This window comes from Vanessa tameamea, chromosome 22 (genome assembly GCF_037043105.1).
Source record: "Vanessa tameamea isolate UH-Manoa-2023 chromosome 22, ilVanTame1 primary haplotype, whole genome shotgun sequence".
NCBI lineage: Eukaryota > Metazoa > Arthropoda > Insecta > Lepidoptera > Nymphalidae > Vanessa > Vanessa tameamea.
In genome coordinates this window covers 5,855,144-5,875,192 of record NC_087330.1, presented here as the reverse complement: position 1 = coordinate 5,875,192, position 20,049 = coordinate 5,855,144, and the positions used below count along the sequence as shown (strand labels likewise).

At 29.9% G+C, this 20,049-nt stretch overlaps 1 protein-coding gene across 1 annotated transcript; it reads right to left on the bottom strand.

Moving 5' to 3' along the window:
• Positions 1 to 2,099: 2,099 nt before the first annotated feature.
• LOC113396581 (uncharacterized) lies at positions 2,100 to 19,688 on the bottom strand. Its single transcript, XM_026634574.2, has 2 exons — positions 18,859 to 19,688; positions 2,100 to 3,267 (listed from the first exon to the last, which is right to left on the bottom strand). The coding sequence occupies exons 1-2, from the start codon at positions 19,337 to 19,339 to the stop codon at positions 3,212 to 3,214; spliced, it is 537 nt and encodes a 178-aa protein (XP_026490359.1). The 5' UTR covers positions 19,340 to 19,688; the 3' UTR covers positions 2,100 to 3,211.
• Positions 19,689 to 20,049: the final 361 nt, after the last annotated feature.

The following is a 20,049-nucleotide window of genomic DNA, read 5'->3' as shown; positions in this document are numbered from 1 at the left end:
GCTTAGTAGTATGAATATTGTTTATTTTATTGTTTTTGTATATGAACAATTTATTATTTCTTAGCAATATTATGAAATGTCATGTAGGTCTATCAAAATGATAAAACCAACTTCATCATCAAATATCCCCAAAAATTACTTTTTAAATAATTCTGGAATTAAAAAAAATAATACCACTTGTGTTACGATTTTGAATAAAGTATATGAAAGAACATCTAACAATTATTTTATTCCATTTTTAAATTCTCACCGTCAATTAATATTATGTTTACTTGATATAATAACGATGTCATCTCCGAGACGTGTGTTTAAATCTTGGATTACCAATTCCAACATTGGTACCAACATGTGGGGGCTTATTGATTGATGCGCGTAAAATATGCGCGTTACCTCGCCTATAAAAGCTGCCCGGGATTTAAAGCCCCCTCATTCCCGACAAGTCACGCTTTACGAATAGTACATAATTTAACTTGTGCAATTTATAACACAAATTAATAGAATCTAGTCTTCGCTTAGTGTTAATGAAAGGTAACCTTTTTAATTTATACTTTTTAATAAATATTGTTTCTGTTTTGGTAAAGAGGTTTCATGACTTTTTTTCTATGAATAAATTGGTTTCATTGTTCTCCATCAGAGTACCATTTTAGTATTCCAAATTTGTATATGTGAGTTTAAATTGTTTTTTTTATTTATTTAAGGTGTAAAAATCCTTCAAAGAAAAAAGAAATTTTCTTCGAGATCAGCCTTCACTGGAAGAAAGAAGGTGATGATGAACGCGATGCCTAAATATGTTTAATTCGGTCACAATAATTTATTCAGATATTCAACGGTTTTGTTGTTGAACCGAAAACAATAAAACAAATCTAATACTTTACTATTGTTTCATTTAATAACCCTGTAATTTTTTTTTAAATATTTATAATGAAGTATCCTAAATATGTAAGGTGAATTTAAAAAAAAACACATTATTTTTCTCTTTAATTTAATATTAAACTTCAGAGCGCCTATAACTTTCTTGTAACATATAGAAGATTCATTTAATTGCTAATGCTTGTTATATAGGCGCGGCATCTGTCTGAGTTTTATAGATAATGTATTTTGCTTACAAACTTTCAATAGTAAATTAATTAAATAAAGTAAATATTTAACAAAGTACATAATATATTAAGATAATATAATATTTATATAATACATAACTTATTAAGATAATTACAAAATGGAGAAAGTTTTTAGTTATTTGAAAGCAAGAACCTTAATTTAATGGATAGATTGATATTACTAGCAAAACATTCCTTGATATTCTGATGATATGTGTATTAATAGTTTTTTTTTTTCAATATTTTGTTAGTATGTAACTGATTACTAATTAAATTATTTATAAAATGAGTATACGAAGCGCCTTAAGTTTGTTCTTTCAAAGTTTGACGAGCTATAGAATTGCCAAGATGTTTTATGAAGGCGTTTAATTTAAAATATTAACAATCTATTTTCGTTCTTTATATACTAACACTACAGTTAATAATACATTTGTATGTATGCTTAAAATTATTTACTTGTTTTAATGCGAGAAAATATATGTCATACATAATCAAAATGATTATACATAAACTTGAAGTAAAACCAATATAATATACTACGTATCGATTTTTTTAGGCTTTAAATTTAGGAATTTCTTTAGTAGCCCTAAGTTATGAATCATTGGGAACGGAATCCCTCTTCACTTCGTGAGTCACGCGTTCCCGCCAAGTTTTACTTTTTTTATTCAATCCATGACAAAGGACGAACGGTATTTTTATTTTATGTTTCACTATAAATCTTTAAATTAAATTTGATTTATTATTGAAGGTATCAATACTCTTTATACTGTACAAGTATTATTGGTTTCTAAAGTACTATCAATTTACCTTTTTAATTCATTTTTATAGTATGTATCTAATTACGAGATAGATGTTTTTTTCTTTTAACAAAACAGGTTTTATTAGAAAAAAAATATTATCATATTGTAATAATAATAATTGTACAGTTAAATCTCTAAAGGATTATTCAGTACAGCTACAGGTCGGTAGGTTTAAATGCTTAAGACAAATTAAACAAATAAATAATAATTATTAAAATGATTTATTATTCTTAAAAAGCGTATTACAACATTTAGTTTTTACTTATAAAATTTTATTTATTTCACCTAATTCAATTAAGATTTGGCCTCATACATTGGGTTATTTTAGGATAATTCATTATTAAACTGAGAGCAAAGGCCACATTAAAAATAAAAAAAACCTCGGGATGAAATCGTTCTAATTTTCTTATATTTCAATTATAACTTCGTCATATGGTAACCCTGCACAAGACAAGATTTGCTAAGTGCCACTTTTATATTTAAGATTAAATATTCGGTGGTTCGTATTGCCTAAGGCATGATAACGGTGGATTATTTCATATTATGTATTATATTAATAAAATATGTTAAATGATAATGATAATTATAATAACAAAGAAAAGAAACGGAAATTCAATTTCATTCGAATTTATTACATGAAGTTGTGACCACAGATAATATAAATAATTTTATCTGTGCCAATTGATTTATTATATAAAAAGAACTTACACATAAACTAACTTACAACTACGAAATTATTAGGAAGCTTTAATATGTTTTCATAGGTTTATGATATCTTATACCTATTCAAGTTTTACGCAAAGTTAAAAAAATATTATTGCAGAGATCACAGACTAGATTCTACATAAAGGGAACTTAATTATTTTTCTAGTTCTAATGGACTTTATCATAAATCTTGCATATTTTTGTTAATGTAAATTTATAACATTAATTATTATAATTAAATAAAAATTTTACTTGAAAATTTTCCATATTCCAAATTAGTACATTGTTAGCCTCTAAACTACAAATGTAAATCTTCTGTTTTTTTAATTTTATGCCTAATATTTTTGCAATAAAAACTATTTTAAGCAATATAATTCATATTGTATTTCCTCAAAATTATTACAAAATCTTTTTAAATACATTCATTATTTATTTAATTACTTATATTTAACAGAAACGCCAAGCTACTTAATGTGTATTAATGCATTTTGTATGAAATCAATAAAGACCTACACTAAGCTTATTATATTAAATATTTAATAAATTGGTTCTCTCTAATAATTTAGAACATGATATGTCATATATCAATATTTTTTATCTTAATTTAAATTAATTTTCTTTGTCACTCGACGCTGAATCCGAATGTTTTCTTAACGTCCAGTAATCTGAAAAAAAAAAAGAAAAGTTTTAGCAAAATTTAAATACAGAATAAAAACGATAGAATTGGGGCTGGTGGGCAAATACTTAATATAAAGGAGTTTTTATATTTTAAAAGATAAGGTGTACGACCTATTTTAAAATGAAGCTAAAGTTTTATTATTTTAAAATGGTATTCAAATTTCAAATTGATTAGATAAAAAGGACGATGCAGTTTTTTTTACATATTAATTTATGCGAATTTTAATTATTTTTGAATCCCTAATTAGTAATTTTTTTTGAATATTTCTTAAATATATACACATCTTGTATTGAACATCAATACGAAATGTTTATTATTTTTATATTTACAGCCTTATAAATAATGATAACTGTCAATAAAAACTCGTAAAATTTTACAACTCTGATCACAATCTTCGTCGATTAATTGCTTATGTATTTGACATTTTGTTTTTAGGGATCAGTAAATAAAAAAAAAAACTATAATATTAAGGGACCGCAAGCAATATTAATATTATAAATGCGAAAGGAATTCTGTCTGTAACGCTTTCACAGCTAAAACAGTGAACTGTTCTTGATTAAATTTGGTATGAAGAAAGCTTTGACCTAAATATCTAGATATTTAAGTTTGATAACGCATCGAAAAATAAATAGTCACCAACAGTTGGCATCTAAGTACAGGAACACTAGTAAAGTAATACGGCGTTTGGCAGGTATTAAGCGTAGCTGATACGCACACCAACATAATAAAGTTGTTATTTTGTTTTAATTATTTTGTAGTTTACACTCTAGCTAGATATATACGTAAATATTCTAAGGAAGCAAGCTTGTACCCCAATAATACCTCACACCTGACGACCAGCCCTTAAAGCGTGAGCGTAGTCATGGGCGACAACTAAGTAGTAAATTCGGATGTGTTTTATTTCTATCATCATAAAACTTTCTATAGACGTTGTCAGTGGTACAGAAAAGAACTTAGTGTAACAAACAGACCAACGACACTCTCCCCCCCCCCCACAAACGCGGGCGATGTCGGAGGCGGACACTGTACAGTTTACTTAGCTGTCTTGTACATTTGCAAATATGGAAGACATACAAGGTGTCTATATAATTTTGTGTCATGTAATTTGCATGACGGAATTCTGATATCTGCGTTGCTCACAAGAACCTGAACATTTATATTATTTTGATGCAAATGTTTATGCATATTATTGGGAATGCATTATATTTTATTAACATTACACTAAAGAGGTTTTATTTAAAATTGTTAATCGATGAATGTGTTAAATAAATATAATAACTGTTGTATGTATGATTGACTGTACTATTTAAAAGAAATTTTAGACAATTTTTATTCCATTTTTAAAATGAACAAAAATATTGCGATGTATATAAAAATAAATAGAAATATATTTTCCGCATAAACAACGACTGTGGTAAATAAATCAGTATTTACTTTAACGACATGGCAACATTTGCAAACTATTGCAATTTTCCTATCCGATAACATAACCACACAGAATTATCTCTCAACACGTTTTATTTAGAATTAGCCCTTAATACCAGCTAATAAGGTTGATTTTTGTATCGAATATATAAAGATAAGTGCACGAGTAAAGTTGTAGCTTTTGTAAGGTAAGGATGCGTAAGCTTTGAGTATTTCTCAGTTTGATTCGCCGCTGGTTTTGTGTTTATCTTATCGAAATCAACGCGTCTTTGATTTACACGTATTGTTGATATGTGATCCATCGTGGGTACGCCGAGTGAATGCTTGTAACAATATATTTACATAATACATGCCTTTTATTGTTAGTTATTATATATTAAGGGGCTTGTATTGTATGGATTTTTTAACACGTGTCGAACGAAGATTTTGTATAACTTACATTCTGGTCTGTACCAGAATATTTCTTAGTTAGTCTGTTTTTTTACTTTTTATTTTTTATTTAGGTAAAGGCACAAAACTCATCTTACTTGTTGGGTTAACTTGAATTTAGGTTGTAGTAATTAATGGACTATGTATTAGTATTCGGTCAATCACCCTTGTTATTAAATGTAACGGTAAAGTATGATCGTAGCCACATCTTGATTGAATTATGATTATCCATAATTCAATCAATCAATTATAAGCCACTGCTAGCCGTCTTCTTGATTCTTTGCCTTCCACATTTAGTCGGCTTCCACCACCAACTTAGGTACGAAAATATGAAAGAAAGTTTTGTTAGTTGATGATATAGTCATTCAGTCAGTTCAGTAATAAATAGTTTTACTCTAGAGTTTAAACCAGTCAAATTTAAAAACCTTTGTGTATTAGTGAATAAATACACAAAAGGGCATTTATAATTCCTTCGCATTATATATTGCATTATAATTTAACTGCGAACACGAAGAAAACAATTACAAGGTCTATTTGATTAAAGGAACAAATAAACTATCTAACCTGGTTAGAGCGAGACAGCACGTAACCTGTTCCAAGCCCCGGTGTCTGACATGGCGTAAAAAAGCGAAGAAAAAAATATTAAGATACATGAAGGTATTTTATTGAGCCCCGCTACCTGAGTTACGCGGCAACATTGTTGGTAGAAATAAGGTTTTTTTAAAGACACAATGTGGTTTACCGATGCTTTTATTTGAATTTCGAAATTTAATTTAGTACGCTCTACATATTTGTTATTATTATCTGTGCATGGGAATGGATTTAATTTAATTTCGTGTTTACATTATAAAAAACCTTTAGAGTTCTATTTAACTTTTGAAAAAGGAAGAGCGAGATGTTATCGTAAATTACTCGACAAGATTTTTATAGTTATTTTTTTACGGTAGTTTTTAATAATAGCAGGTATTTTTTCAACGATAAAATTCTTTACTTACTTAAGAATAGTGTTTTTTCTATACATGTTAAATTCAATTCCTAATTACTTTTTTATAGATATGCTATAAAAGTCTAGGCTTTAAATTGATCTACCTTTGTTTAAAATATTCTATAATTCTTAAAACAAAGTTTGATTTGCGTGTTTTAGAGAAGTTGTGGGACCTATATACAGAATCGAATAGAGGTACGAGGATGTTCCTAATACATCTACGTAACAAAGCAGAGGCTTTTGACCTGGAGATATTTCTAGGTTTTTTATTTGGCAAAGTATGGTCCGAAGACCTTAAGTTCAGTCCACGTTCAAGTATTAAATACACTGAATTTTCACATGCTGTTTATTATTTTGTATTTGGCATTGAAACTATGCTTTAAGATAACTTTTGTCATTAATTTTCAATATTAATGTTTAGATTGTGATGCTGCCTCAAAACTTGGCATTAAAACATGCAGACAAGCACATTAAAATAACATAAATCAAATTATTAATGATATAAAAAAACAACAATAAAAAAAAGGATTTATAAGTCCTTAAACCCTTTTTAATGCTTAATGCGTATGGTATCGTTAATATTTAAAGATCGTCGTTTTATATTTAAACATACATTTGAAGTCGCATCATACTTTTCCGAATTGCTTACAAGTAACAACCTTATAAACATACGCCTTCAACACATAACTTAATCACATTGAACAAAAAAAAAAGTTTTTTTTTTAATCTGTATTCAATTCGGGTATTACGTTACATTTAATTTAGAGTAAGTCGTTAGATTCCTCGAAGCAAAGGTTCACTCGCCTTCCAAGAAGTGCCTTGAGCGATGTTAACCACAGATCATTTCGTAAATTACGATTGTAATTTAATGAGGGCCTGAAGATTGCTGCTGGTCATGCCATATTGGGATTTGCATGTTAGAATACTTTTATTAACACGCCTCTATTGATTGCCTTTATTGACTAGCTTGTTAAACACGTGGCTAGGTTACAAAATTACGAAGTCTAGGTCCTATATTCAAATTGTTTTTAACCTAGGACCCACATCAACACAGTCTGTAGCAGCTATATATGTTACACTTACTTATTGATTCTCAAGAAATACAATCTAACACCGATTCGGAAAGAAACACTTCAGACCTGAGAAGAACCGACGAAAGAAATAAGTTTAATGATTATATTGTTTTGTTTATTATATAATTCCCTTTGTGTTCATTGTAATTTATAAATGTATTAATAATCTTCTATTGTAAGTGTCATCGCAGTTCTAACCTAATTTACATAAATACGTACCTATGTAAATCTGTTAATCTCAGGAATTTAATATTAGGTATTAGTATTATGTTTAATAGTAGTTTAGGATACAAATGTATAGTTAAATAATTGTACAAAATAATAATGTTTACCTTACTTTATGAACGAACTTCACGGGAAAAAACGACTCTGATGAATACGGATTAAACTATTTAAATTTTTGTAATATTTATAAATAAAAAAAAAAAAAATTATTATTATATTTTTAAATCAACGCATCAGCTTTTAATTGTTTAATATTAAAATTGAATTATAATAATAAATATTACGTAATGGTTATAAATAGTATTGATATATAAATTAATTTAGAATTCGATTTTGACATATAAACCGAATAAAAAAGCACATTATAACCACAGATAATTAAAATACAAATCGCGAAATATATTTTCTTTATAGCGAAAGCAAAATATTAAACATTTGTTTATCAACAGAGCCTGTATATACCGTTATAGGTTAAGGAACTTTTGAATTAAAGAATGTCAATAGTATTGCAAATTTATAACCGCTAATCGTACATTTATATGTATGTATAATGTACGATTAGCGGTTCAGTATGTACAACGTACGTGCACTTATTCGTGTATTAATACTAGTAAAATAAGTCGACTTTGTCTAACGTTTACATATTAAAAGGTGGTTTTATAACAGGCTTTCATTTAACACAGGATTTATCCGATACATGCTTTCCTCACGATGTTTTGATATGAATTGTTGTAAATAGAAATACAGCAGCTGAAAATTCAGTGGTGCTCAGAATTATATCACCATAATGGCGTATATTGGTTACATTTATCATCATAAATCGGTTGTCAACGTTTAACGAGTGAGAAGAGAAGTGTATTCTTAGATCGGACTGCTGAATTTTAAATGAGTTCTACTAAATTGATCAGGATGAAATTCAGCATAATTATCATATTTAACTGACATTTTGGTTCTGGTTAATACAATGACGGATTCAATGTATCACAATGTGTTCAAAATGGCTTTAAAAACAAGTATTTTTTTGTTAATTTCGATGATTTGAGAAAAAAGTTGTATACTTTAATACAATAATGTTTATATGTTAACCGGTGAAAACAAAGGCAATGGCATATTATTGTTTAGATAATTGTAAGCCCAGCCTATATATTAAAAGCGATTACAAATATATTTATTATTAGGATTTCGGAGGCAATTGTAAGGGCATAATTCACGATACATATTAAAAAAAAAAGAGCTGTAAAATTTTATTTCTATATTATATGAAATAAATGTATCGTTAGCTAAAATAGATGGTATTTTGTTTTATATTAAATATAAGCATATTAAAAATATTTATATTTAATAGATTACGTAAGAATTAAGATTTGCATAAAATCCATAAATAAATTATATCGTTTAAACCAGTGATACCCTAAGTGGTCCAGTTGGACCCCCAGGGGTTCACGGGAGACTTGCTGGGGGTCTACGTAGGCGTGAATAAAAAATGGGGGTCCATAAGATGTTAATGGGGGTCCACGAAAATTTATCTGCTTTTGATACTAAAGAGCAAAAATGTAAGCATAGTTTTTATAAACTTGCGTATTCGATATTACGTACAATTTCGTGTAGACTTGCAAAGCGCTATCAGCCCGACAATGCTTAATGCTTGTTCAGACATGAACTTGATCACCACTATAAATACTTGATGCCAAAGGTACCTAGCTTTTTTTTTCGTCATCACTGAGAGAGTCACTAACAAATTCATAGATTTTAATTGCTGAAATACTCGTAGGGTTAAATTAAATAGTTAGTTAGGTAGTTTAAAATTTAGTTCATATTTTAGTGTTTCTCTCAAACTGTGATTACGGACACATGCCAATAGGTAGTCCACGAGAAAAATAAGTTTGGGAACTACTGGTTTAAACAGATAATGGCTTGTGCCATAAAGTTCGATAAACAATTAACAGCATAATTATTTTAACGATCGAGATATTTTTCATCACATACCGGTTTTAAAATTTTAATTCACTGATTTTCTTTAAAGCATTTAGAATCATCGATGTTCGATTGACAAATAAAATAGGTAACGGAGCAGTAAGTACAACACTTAATACTTGGACATGTACGTAAAAAAGTAAAAAAAAACCGTATCGTCTGTTCGCAGTCACTTGACGAAATGTCAGGCAGACATTTAAATTATACGTCATTGAATGAATGTCCTTTGTCACTCTTTTAAGGGCCATTAAAAAGTCAAAAGGATTGCCATCATTAAAAAAAATGTATTTATATCAAAACACAATTGCGTTTTTTATTACTGTGACTTAATTTCTACTATTCTTGTATTAAGTTGTTAATTTTATTTGAATCCTTATTGCATGCTGTGTTTACCTATAATTAGCTTGTCATTTCGTTTCAGAATTTTATAAATTGTTGGTGAACCAAATAGAGGAAAAAATATAAAACTCTGTATTTATGGTGTTGTAAAAAGTCCATATAAATTTTTCAATAAACATAAAGGAAAATTTCAAATCAGTGTCTCATACTACTCGTGTAACTTACACAGAAAACTATGCACATAAAATTATACCATGAGTTTGTTTGTTATCGGATAAGCCCAAAGCAGACGTTATCAGGGCACGGGCGGTCATTCACCGGCCCGTGCTTATTGCATTATGCACACTCGAGTAAAAAAGGTTGCAAAATATTTGCACAATTATATGTCATTTGCGAAATTCTAATAAATAATACGACGATTTCAGTCAAGATCAAACATATTTCTTGCGTACGATTTTGAAAATGTGACAAAATAAATTAATTCTAATGAATGAATAACACGTCATAACGAATGCAAAGATATACCTATTCATATCTTATATTTAATACTTTAATAATATAATTTTTAACTTAATAAGTACTCAAATAATAATTGATATTAAAATTATATTACTACGTTTTTATATTTTAAACCTCATATTATTTTATTTTTAATTTATGAGGTGTCTATCGGAATGAATGCGAAATGCGGCTTTCATATCCAAAGTTCCTCACGTAAATCGCCAATTGTAATACTTCATCAATCTTTCAGATTGTATTTATTAAGTTGATAATCAGCATTTCATTGCTTCCTTTAAAAGGCATGACACGCAACTTATCAGTCAACATAAAGTAATGAATAGCGGGCTGTCTGATGAAACAAAATGGCTGACATTGCTACTACATTATTCTGCGTATCATAATGAAACTCTTTGTATAAATTTTAATCCGCGCTACTTTCGACTTTGTGTCTAGCCCTTTAGGGTTTTGTTTATAATGTGACTTTAATATTTATAAGCTATCGCGTGAACAAAATTTTCAAAATTGGAATATTTCAAATTTTATTCCGTCCGCTGATTGTATAATGAAAATTTTCGAAGAATTTCTACAGATTATATATAATACCGTTTCCGGTGGTTCATTAATCGTTTTTACACAATTTTAAGCGAATTTATCTACATCAGATGTCGAAATTTAAATTTAGAATACATTACAATTCTATACGCTGTGTGCAACAGAGTTGCCAAAACGTGTTTTGAAAAAAAAGTCGAATTGAAAGGTCAATCCTCTTTAACCCAGGAGGGAGGGAGGTACGCCATTAAAGAGGTGTCAAATGATCAGTTGGTGCATGCATCCTCCTTGTTGCATTGATTAAAAAGTAATTTCCATGTAAATATAACAAAAGCAACAAGTCATCCTAAAATCTTTGAAATAAAGAATTATATATCCTTAAGATAAAAAAAAAACATACACGAACAAAATACTATTCGATTCATACATATTGTGTACTAAAAACAAAAATGTTTGTAGTTTTTTAAATAGCTTTAAACATTCAAAAATTATAGCGAATAGGTTCATTTTAAATGTTCCCATAGACCACGGCAGCGGTCTCCCTACCGTCACGGCCCGTGATCGTTACGGATGACGTCACAACGGAATATAAATTTTTTTTTTTGTTTAATTTTGGTTCCATACCGTTGCATTTAAAATTTGAAGTGCAGCTTAATTTTATTACAATATCATTTAACATAATTTGTCGTAAGAAGACTATGATTAATGGAAAAACTTCACCGATTTAGCAGAAGTGTAAGCCACTCGTAGTAAAGTAAGTAACAATCTGTAGATGTCCTACAGGGTCAGATAAGAGGTAATACCATAATTAGTTTGGTAGACACATATTAAAGATATTTATTCAGATTCAACGCCAAACGCAAAATTAACACAAATGATGTATATGAAAATTCAGTTGCATTTGGGCAGGTTTGAAGCAAAGTGATTGACTTAGGTAGGTGGGCCACTATTTTTTTTTAATGTTACACGACATATCAGTAGGTTATAAATGTATAAAATGAACACGAACTCGACAAAGAGGAAACAATAGAACAATACAAGGAAGCGACCGTCTGTCCGTCAGTCTATTACTATTTCATTGGGATTTAGAACTCGGAGATTATTGACCTTATAAAATTCAAGTTCTCGTAGTCCAAATATTAGCTATTAAAGTAAATGTATGTAATTTGTGAATTAATTCACAAAAATATTTTTTACTATATATATTTAGCATAATAATAATTAATAATAGTTAACGCCCGCGCCCGGGATAGCGGACAGGTGTTAGGTATCCCTTTACCCTTTTTCTACCCCTAACAATGTGTATGCAAAACGTCATGATGATCGGTTGAGTAGTTAAGAAGTGAAGGCGAAACAAATAAACAAACTCATTATCGTATTAAATAATGTTAGTTAAGATTCCGTTTTCATCATCGATACGGAGAACAGAATATAAACAATACTTATTTTGAATATATGTTATCTGTGCCTACATCAAGCTGACATTTCATGTATTTAAGCTTGCAAAAGAAATCGTTGTTGCTTATCAATCCTGGAATATATACGGAAAAAAAAATATCGGGTACAAACGCATCCAAGCACCACTGACTTTTCATATGCTTGATTTGTGTTAAAAATAATATATTTAAATTGTATTATGTAATCAGATTATATTTTATATCTGTTTGTTTCCCAAATATTAAATAAATAAATAAATAAATATCTTATGCTCGATGGTAATATCGTGGGATGACATGTATTGACTCACCCGCATTAGTCTCCTTAAATAAGCTCCAAGCTTTCCTCCCAAAAGGCTATTGCCCAGCATTTATTTAAAAAAAATAAATTTAAACGAGTATACTTTACTTAACTAAATAATTACAACATAATTGAATGCAAAATCTATAATAAAAGTGAGTATACGATGTTGCTATTTAAAAATATTTAAAAAAAAATCATTTTTTAATATGTTGGCGACCCTTGTAAAAATTCACGGGAACTCAATCACTAAGTACGTCGCTCGTACTGGAAAACTTTTAAGACATCCAATAAGCAATTGTATCGCTTTTAATATAATAATATTTAACAATTTTTTTAATTCTATTTTTGTGTATATGCCTCTGCTAGCCAATAAAGTATTCTGCTAGCATTTCTACGAAGACTTTTCCAGTAAGTTAGGGCACACATAATTATGTGTTTATAGATATGTAAGTATCGTACATCAGTATCGTATCACATACTCATATTTTCCTCTATTAAGGAGTCTCGTACTCTAGAATACAAAATCACAAGTGCTTGGATTCTAATTAGTAGTCTTCGGTTAACATCTCAGTTCATTATGCAAGACCCAAGTCAATTATAAAATCTAAATATTTTAAATAAAAATAATAGAACGATATTACCGATAATATTAAACTTATATGTATATACTTATAACAAATCAAGGAACATATAACCCATCAACAACTAATAATTACGTCACTTAACCGTAATGACTGACCACACCTGACTTAAAATGACTCATGTCATGGACAAGATCGAACCTGTAATGTGAATCATGCCAGTTTTTGTTTCAAATGTTTATTAGTTTACGAATCAAATATATGGCTATGGGCGGTGGTGGCCACTTACCGTCAATGTTATTTTCGAATATGCCTACCTAATTTAAATAAAATAATTATAATAAAAAAAGTACAGCTAATATCAGAAATGAAATGACAACAATTCTTCAAAGCTATTACTTTGACAAATTTTACAGGATTATCCTATTTGTAAGGCAACCAGCTGTTCAGAACGTAGATTCTACCGACAAGAATGAAAAAATATTTTTTATTGCCTAATCACATAACCGAGATAGCCCAGTGGTTAGAACGTGAGTATCTTAACCGATGATTGCGGGTTCAACCAGGCAATCAGGCAAGTACCACTGAATTTCCATTTTTATAATTCATTTCGTGCTCGGCGGTGAGGGAAAACATCCTGAGGAAACTTGCATGTGCCTAATATCAATTAAATTCTGCCACTTTTGTATCCACCGAACAGCGTGGTGGAATTAGGTCTAAAAGTAATCACCCGTGGTCCAATCCCGGGCCGTCACTTTACTTTTTTTTTTTTATAATACTACTATATACTTGATCTTTATATTTAAATAGACTGATATATTTTACAATATGACATTATATAACCCCAAACAATAATACATAAATCTAAACTCTTAAGAAAAATATTTGTATAATACAAAAAAACATATTTTGTAAGTACAAAAAAAAAGCTTAATCAACATGTAGTATTTCAGCAAGGTGATCGGTGTCAAGTGGCCAAGCCTCTATTTGCCCCCAACGGAATGTAACCTACTATCCTTATCGTGTCAAATAACTCTGTCCTGCAACTATTGGATATTCGAGTTTTGGCGCTTAGGTGGGCTATAAAATATTACTGTTTAACTAGGACAATTTTTATTGTTCATAATTAAAAAATTACATTGAACATGTCGGAATTATTGAGACCTTGCCATACTCCTAACGCTTACAATAAAAAAAAACATTCGATATTTTAAATATGAAGTTCCTATCAACATCAACAACATAAATATGAAATTCACATTTCCCGACGATTTGCTTAACCGCCTAATATGGGCGAAATTATTCAAATACTTATATATTTTATTATTTAAACTGTATATTTAGGTCTTATTCATAAATATTATAATATAATATAAGAAAAATTGAAAAGACAGCTTATTTCTTATAATCTCCACGGATGTATTGTTATTGTCTTTGGTATCCTTTTCTATTATATAATTATTAAATTTTCAGCCATTAACACAAACAAAGTTTCAGGAAATTCCAAACGACCGACAGTTTAACTAAAATTATTAATATTGTTATAATTGTAAGAAAATCGTATTTTATAATAGCAATCACTGAACATCTCCAGAATTCATATCAAAGTGTAACTACAGTTTAATTCAGTTCAAATTTAAGTATAATTTAAGCTTTAAAATTCTTTTGTATCAAACGATATTTTGGTTATGTAATACAGCACATTTTTCACTAACCTCTGCATATGGAATTACAATTCATCATAAAGTCTTCTTTGAACTGTAGTCTATTTTAATTATCAGTATGTTAAGTTTATAGTTTTTAAAAGTTAATAAATATACAAAAGAATCTTATATATGAACAGTTGAACATTGACATTTCATGTGTATATTAATACTTGTAATGTCTGATCTCATAATCTAAATATGTATGTTACATACACTAGATTTTATTTGTTTCGAATAAGAACCGTACGAATAAAATATTATTCGAATAAGTAGAAAAATATTTTTGAAGGTACAAAATAGGTTTCCAACGAGATTATATGAATATAAAATTTTCAAAGGATTTTGGTTACCCTAATTTTCGTCGTCTTGTTGTCTAGATTTTATCGGAATGTAGGTTATAAAAGAAATTGATAACTCAAATGTGTAACTGTTCTAATTTTGATACGGTAACAAAAAATTCTATGTTTTTTAAATGTTTTCTATCCTCGAATATCTTAAAAGGCAAAGGAAAAAGTATTATGCCTTATTAATCATTATAAAATAAATATATTCTAATTTATAATATTAGTAATATTTAAAAATATATGCAACGCTTGTATCGTCGAATATATATATATTTTTAATTATTTAAGTTTAGTATGATGTTTTCTTTAATATTTGAAAATAAAAGATCGAAAGAATTGACGAACCATAAAAAAAACAACATTATTACCGTTTATTAATATTATAACATTCGGTCGCTGAACTTTTAACATCGTCATATTTGTAAATTATTTGTTATAAAAACTCATTTAATTTTTACTAATTTAAGTATGCATCTGTACTATTCTAAAAATAAAAAAAAAACAAAGTCAACGTTCTGATATGATGTCTAAAAAATAAAAATGGTTTAATGAAATATTCTAAACTAGTTCATGCGTCGACTACGTGAGTTGCAACACTATTATTGACATGAATATACGTACCTATACGCAAAGGTGCGGATTTTTTAATTCATTTTCATATTACATATAAAAAAAAATTGTATCAAAAGATAAATTGATTATCTTAGTTGGTTTAAAATTATCACACTATTTGCACATAGCAGAAATTAGTCGTAGTTGTAGTTTTTGCGTGCGTAGACATGAAGTACGTGTAAGAATTTTGTATATTATATATAATTTATAGAAGTATGTATTTCAAAATGATTTAAACTTTTCACGTGTGTTTTCTTCGTTGCAGTCACGTATTAAATTGCGGAATCCCTCATCGTCACGACACGATCTAGTTACTACTAGATGAGATTGGTGTATTTAAACTTATATTATACGTATATTATGTTCAATAATACATACATATTGAAAAAAAAAAACAAACATTTCACAAATTCATATACGTTGAGTAAATGAAAAAACTACTTACTAAATGGCATTGTATCAAAAATGCTGACATAGCTTATGGTACATTTCAGTCTTAATTCTAATTAATTTTTTTAAATTATATTTTATTATTAAGAGACAAAATGTCTAAATAGCAATAAGTCATGGTTGTTATAAGTAATTATTTTTTTTGCTACTTTTATTATAAATCGCGTTAATTTTGTTTCAAGCAACACTAAGATGTAAAGCTGTCAGAGAGATGAATGTTTTAATCTTATGATTTATTTAAAAAATATATATTCAAATACGTAATAAAAACCTGATACAAACATTCAAGCACTAAGTTATCTATAACTTGGTATAGACGGCTTTAAGTTAGACCTAAGATACAAGAACGGAGATGCCGCATTCGTCTCGCCGCGGTACAACGACCTCGATGCACGCTCTCAAATCAGCTCTGAATAGACTATTATATAACATTATTTACGCTGCATTGGAAATAGGAAACGGGGCGAAGATATTTAAAATACAAGCTTCGCCGTGTTCAGTCTATGAAGAATACGAAAATACATTCAACTAAACCATTACAATCATAATTAGGACGTTAATTTTATAAAATTATTAAAAAAAAAAAGGAACATTGATAGTTGTTGCCTTTGTCATTAATAATAGAGTATTTTTAAAAATATGATACATTTAATGTCTACCGTGAAGTGTATGATTTTAGCTGGTGATTAAAGATTGCTAATATTGTATCCTCGCAGCCCCATCGTGGCTCACAAGCGTATCTGACATCAAACACATTTTCTTACAAAACTAATCGTAATAGAACTGTAAATCTCATAGGAACGAGTTCATTAACCGATGCCATAACTTGTGAGGAATCTGTTCTGTCATTAAACTCGAGTAATGATACCCTCTTTGATCTATAGGATTTTTTGTCATCACTGCGAGCAATGAAGCCGCACTCGACGTACAACAGTCTTAAAAGCGATCCTTTAAGAAAGTCGTTCACTAAACAAGAAATTAAGCAGTAAGCGATGAAAAAAATTTGACGGCTGTAAGAGAAGCTGGGAATTAGAAGGTGGAACAAAAAATGTAATGGTGTGGACTAAAATGACGCAACGGAGCGATGACCCTAAACCATGAGTCGGATTTGGACGGTCATGGTATGAATATCAAATATACAAATGTATTTAAATAAACACATAGAAATTAAGAAAGAGCTACTTCCTTCCTGTAAAGTCAAATCAAGTATTCATTTCGTGTATACTATACAGTATTTTTTACAATGGATAGAAAATAGATCGTTTAAATAAATAAAAGGTAATACATAAAAGAAGCATTTGGTTACACGTGGCTTGTAAATAGTCATCGTTGTTAACATTGATATTAGATTATATGTTTTGAATATTTTTGGTTATAGATTTAATCGAAACGGCGGTGAAAGCGATCACGAACATAAACAAAAAAGATTATTATCATTATTTACGCAAAGTTTACTCGCCTTCCCTTGCACTTGCGCAAACAGCAGGTAACCCAGACCTTAGATTTATTTAAATGCTAGCCACAGATGCATATCTCGTCAGGATCATTGAACCTCGTTCATGATATCCGTGTTATGTGCTACATTTAGACTTGATATAAGGTAAAAATATATTATTCTGGGCTGAAATGAATGATCGCTTTTAAAGTATAATTAATGGTTAAAATAAAAATGATTTTCATTCCTTAATTATCATGATAATGAGATCAATTAAACATCCAGCAATCATAAAACTTTAAATTAAATTAAAATGTGTAATTGTCGTTAGATATTATAATGTTTAGTTTACTATAGTTTTAATCAAATACTTGTTAATCCATATCAACGATGTATTTCATTTAAATAATAAAGGTTTTTAGAAAAATAAGCTACAAATTTATACAAATAAATAATTATTAAAAAAAATTTTGTAGGTTCCATATAATTGGTTCTTGTTTTATAATAATATCATTTTGAACACCAAGTACATTCTGTTCACATTCATCTAAGCGTAAAGTTCCCCTGTCGCTTAACGCTTAGCTGACTCGGGAGTCGAACCTTTGACCCTGACAATTTGTTCACTTTATTACTTATAAGATTATTTCTTTACATTACAATATAGATAAGACGAGAATGCGTATGATATACTATTTTTATCACTTGTAAAGTAATTAGGCACGTGTTACGAATTATTGTGTAATATTAATGATCGATATTGATTTATCAAATCAAACAAGTTACGGCGAGCATGTTTAACCTAATGTGACCTCATAAGCTGACAATAGGCCGATCAGCTTAAAGATATACGGATACGCCTCGAATACAAATGAAGCGAAGCGCGGGAACGTACTGTCCATCTGCGTATTTTACCGGGTCTTTTTTTCTATTTGCACTATAAATTATCTGTATATAACATTTACAATTATCATTTAATAAGTCCTTTATATCGTCAGTGTTGGGCAAAAATGTATTAAAATTTGATACTCTTAGTTCACACACACACATAAAACACTGCACGTAGAAGCGAAAGTAGTTTATTAATAGACATATTATTCATGGTTATAAGGTTATTTAATGAGATGAAAGAATGAAAAAACACGAATACTTGTGACGAATATAGATTTTTTTATAATATAATGTAAATGCTATTTTAGTGCCAGTACTAACCTGTCATTTGCAATTGTCTTCTCGACGCTGGAGTACGCGGGGTCCTCGGAGTCCTTGATGCACGAGGAGTCTTCGGAGTTCTAGGAGTCTTCGACGGGGTTCTTGGCGAGCTTCCAGCACTGCGTCTTGAAGGAGACCCTAGCATCCGGAGATCTGTGTTTTCAACACACGCTAATGCCTCTGCTCCCGTCCTAGGACTTCCATTTTCCTTATCTCCGTCACAAAACTTAACAGGCGAATCCAATTTACTCCCCTTATAAGAGCATTCTGTTTCGACGTCAAAGTTGAATCTTCGGATGAATCTTTTTCTATCTCTAGCGTACTGTTCCGCCATGAGACGTCTTGTTTCGTCTCTATCCGGGGCTCCAAATAAACACTTGCAGCTACCCCGTCTCCTTCTAGGAGTATTTGCGGTTCTAAGAGCCATACTAGAAGCTATCTCGAACCTCCGTTGCTTGGGTGTACGTCCGCCCGCTGCCATAGTATCGCGTCAGGTGAGCACCGACTGGTTCACAGAAACATCTGACTAATAATCTCCCGAGAGAAAACAGCTGTCAGGTAGCGAGACAGAGACGGAGCGCGGCGTGCGAGCGGGGGCGGCGAGTGCACCTGGCCAGCGAAACCGCGCCAATTCTAACCTAAAACACGGTGGCGTGCGCGCGCGCTTGCCGACGTTATACGACTGACGCTTCGTTTCCCGCGCATCGCCGCGTGCGCCGATTTTGGCAGCCACTTGGCGCGCAAACCCTCGAATCAACAATAGTCCCAAGGACGCTTTTTATACGTCTCGGGATACAGGTGTACTTCTTAAAAGGGGCGAAAATAAAATGTTGTGTATCAATGGTGTTCGTAAGATCCTTTTTACTCAATTATTTACAATTTACAAATAGACACAGTACAGTGACGTCGTTATCACAGCGATAACTAAAATACATGATTTATTATTGTAGTTGTTACATAAGATTGAAATGAAATAATTATATTATTAAAAAAATATTTGAAGTTTAAGTTCAAATATATTATTTATAATAATTATCTAGAAGAATTTGTAGTACCTATTTTAAGCTATCTTTCTGTGGTTGGGTTGGTACTCGTATTAGTCATAGCATCAGGAAAATTTGGTAAAGAGGTTGTTGCAGATCTGGTTTCAAGATTTTAAAAATGAATGACTTAATCAAATTTGACAACCGA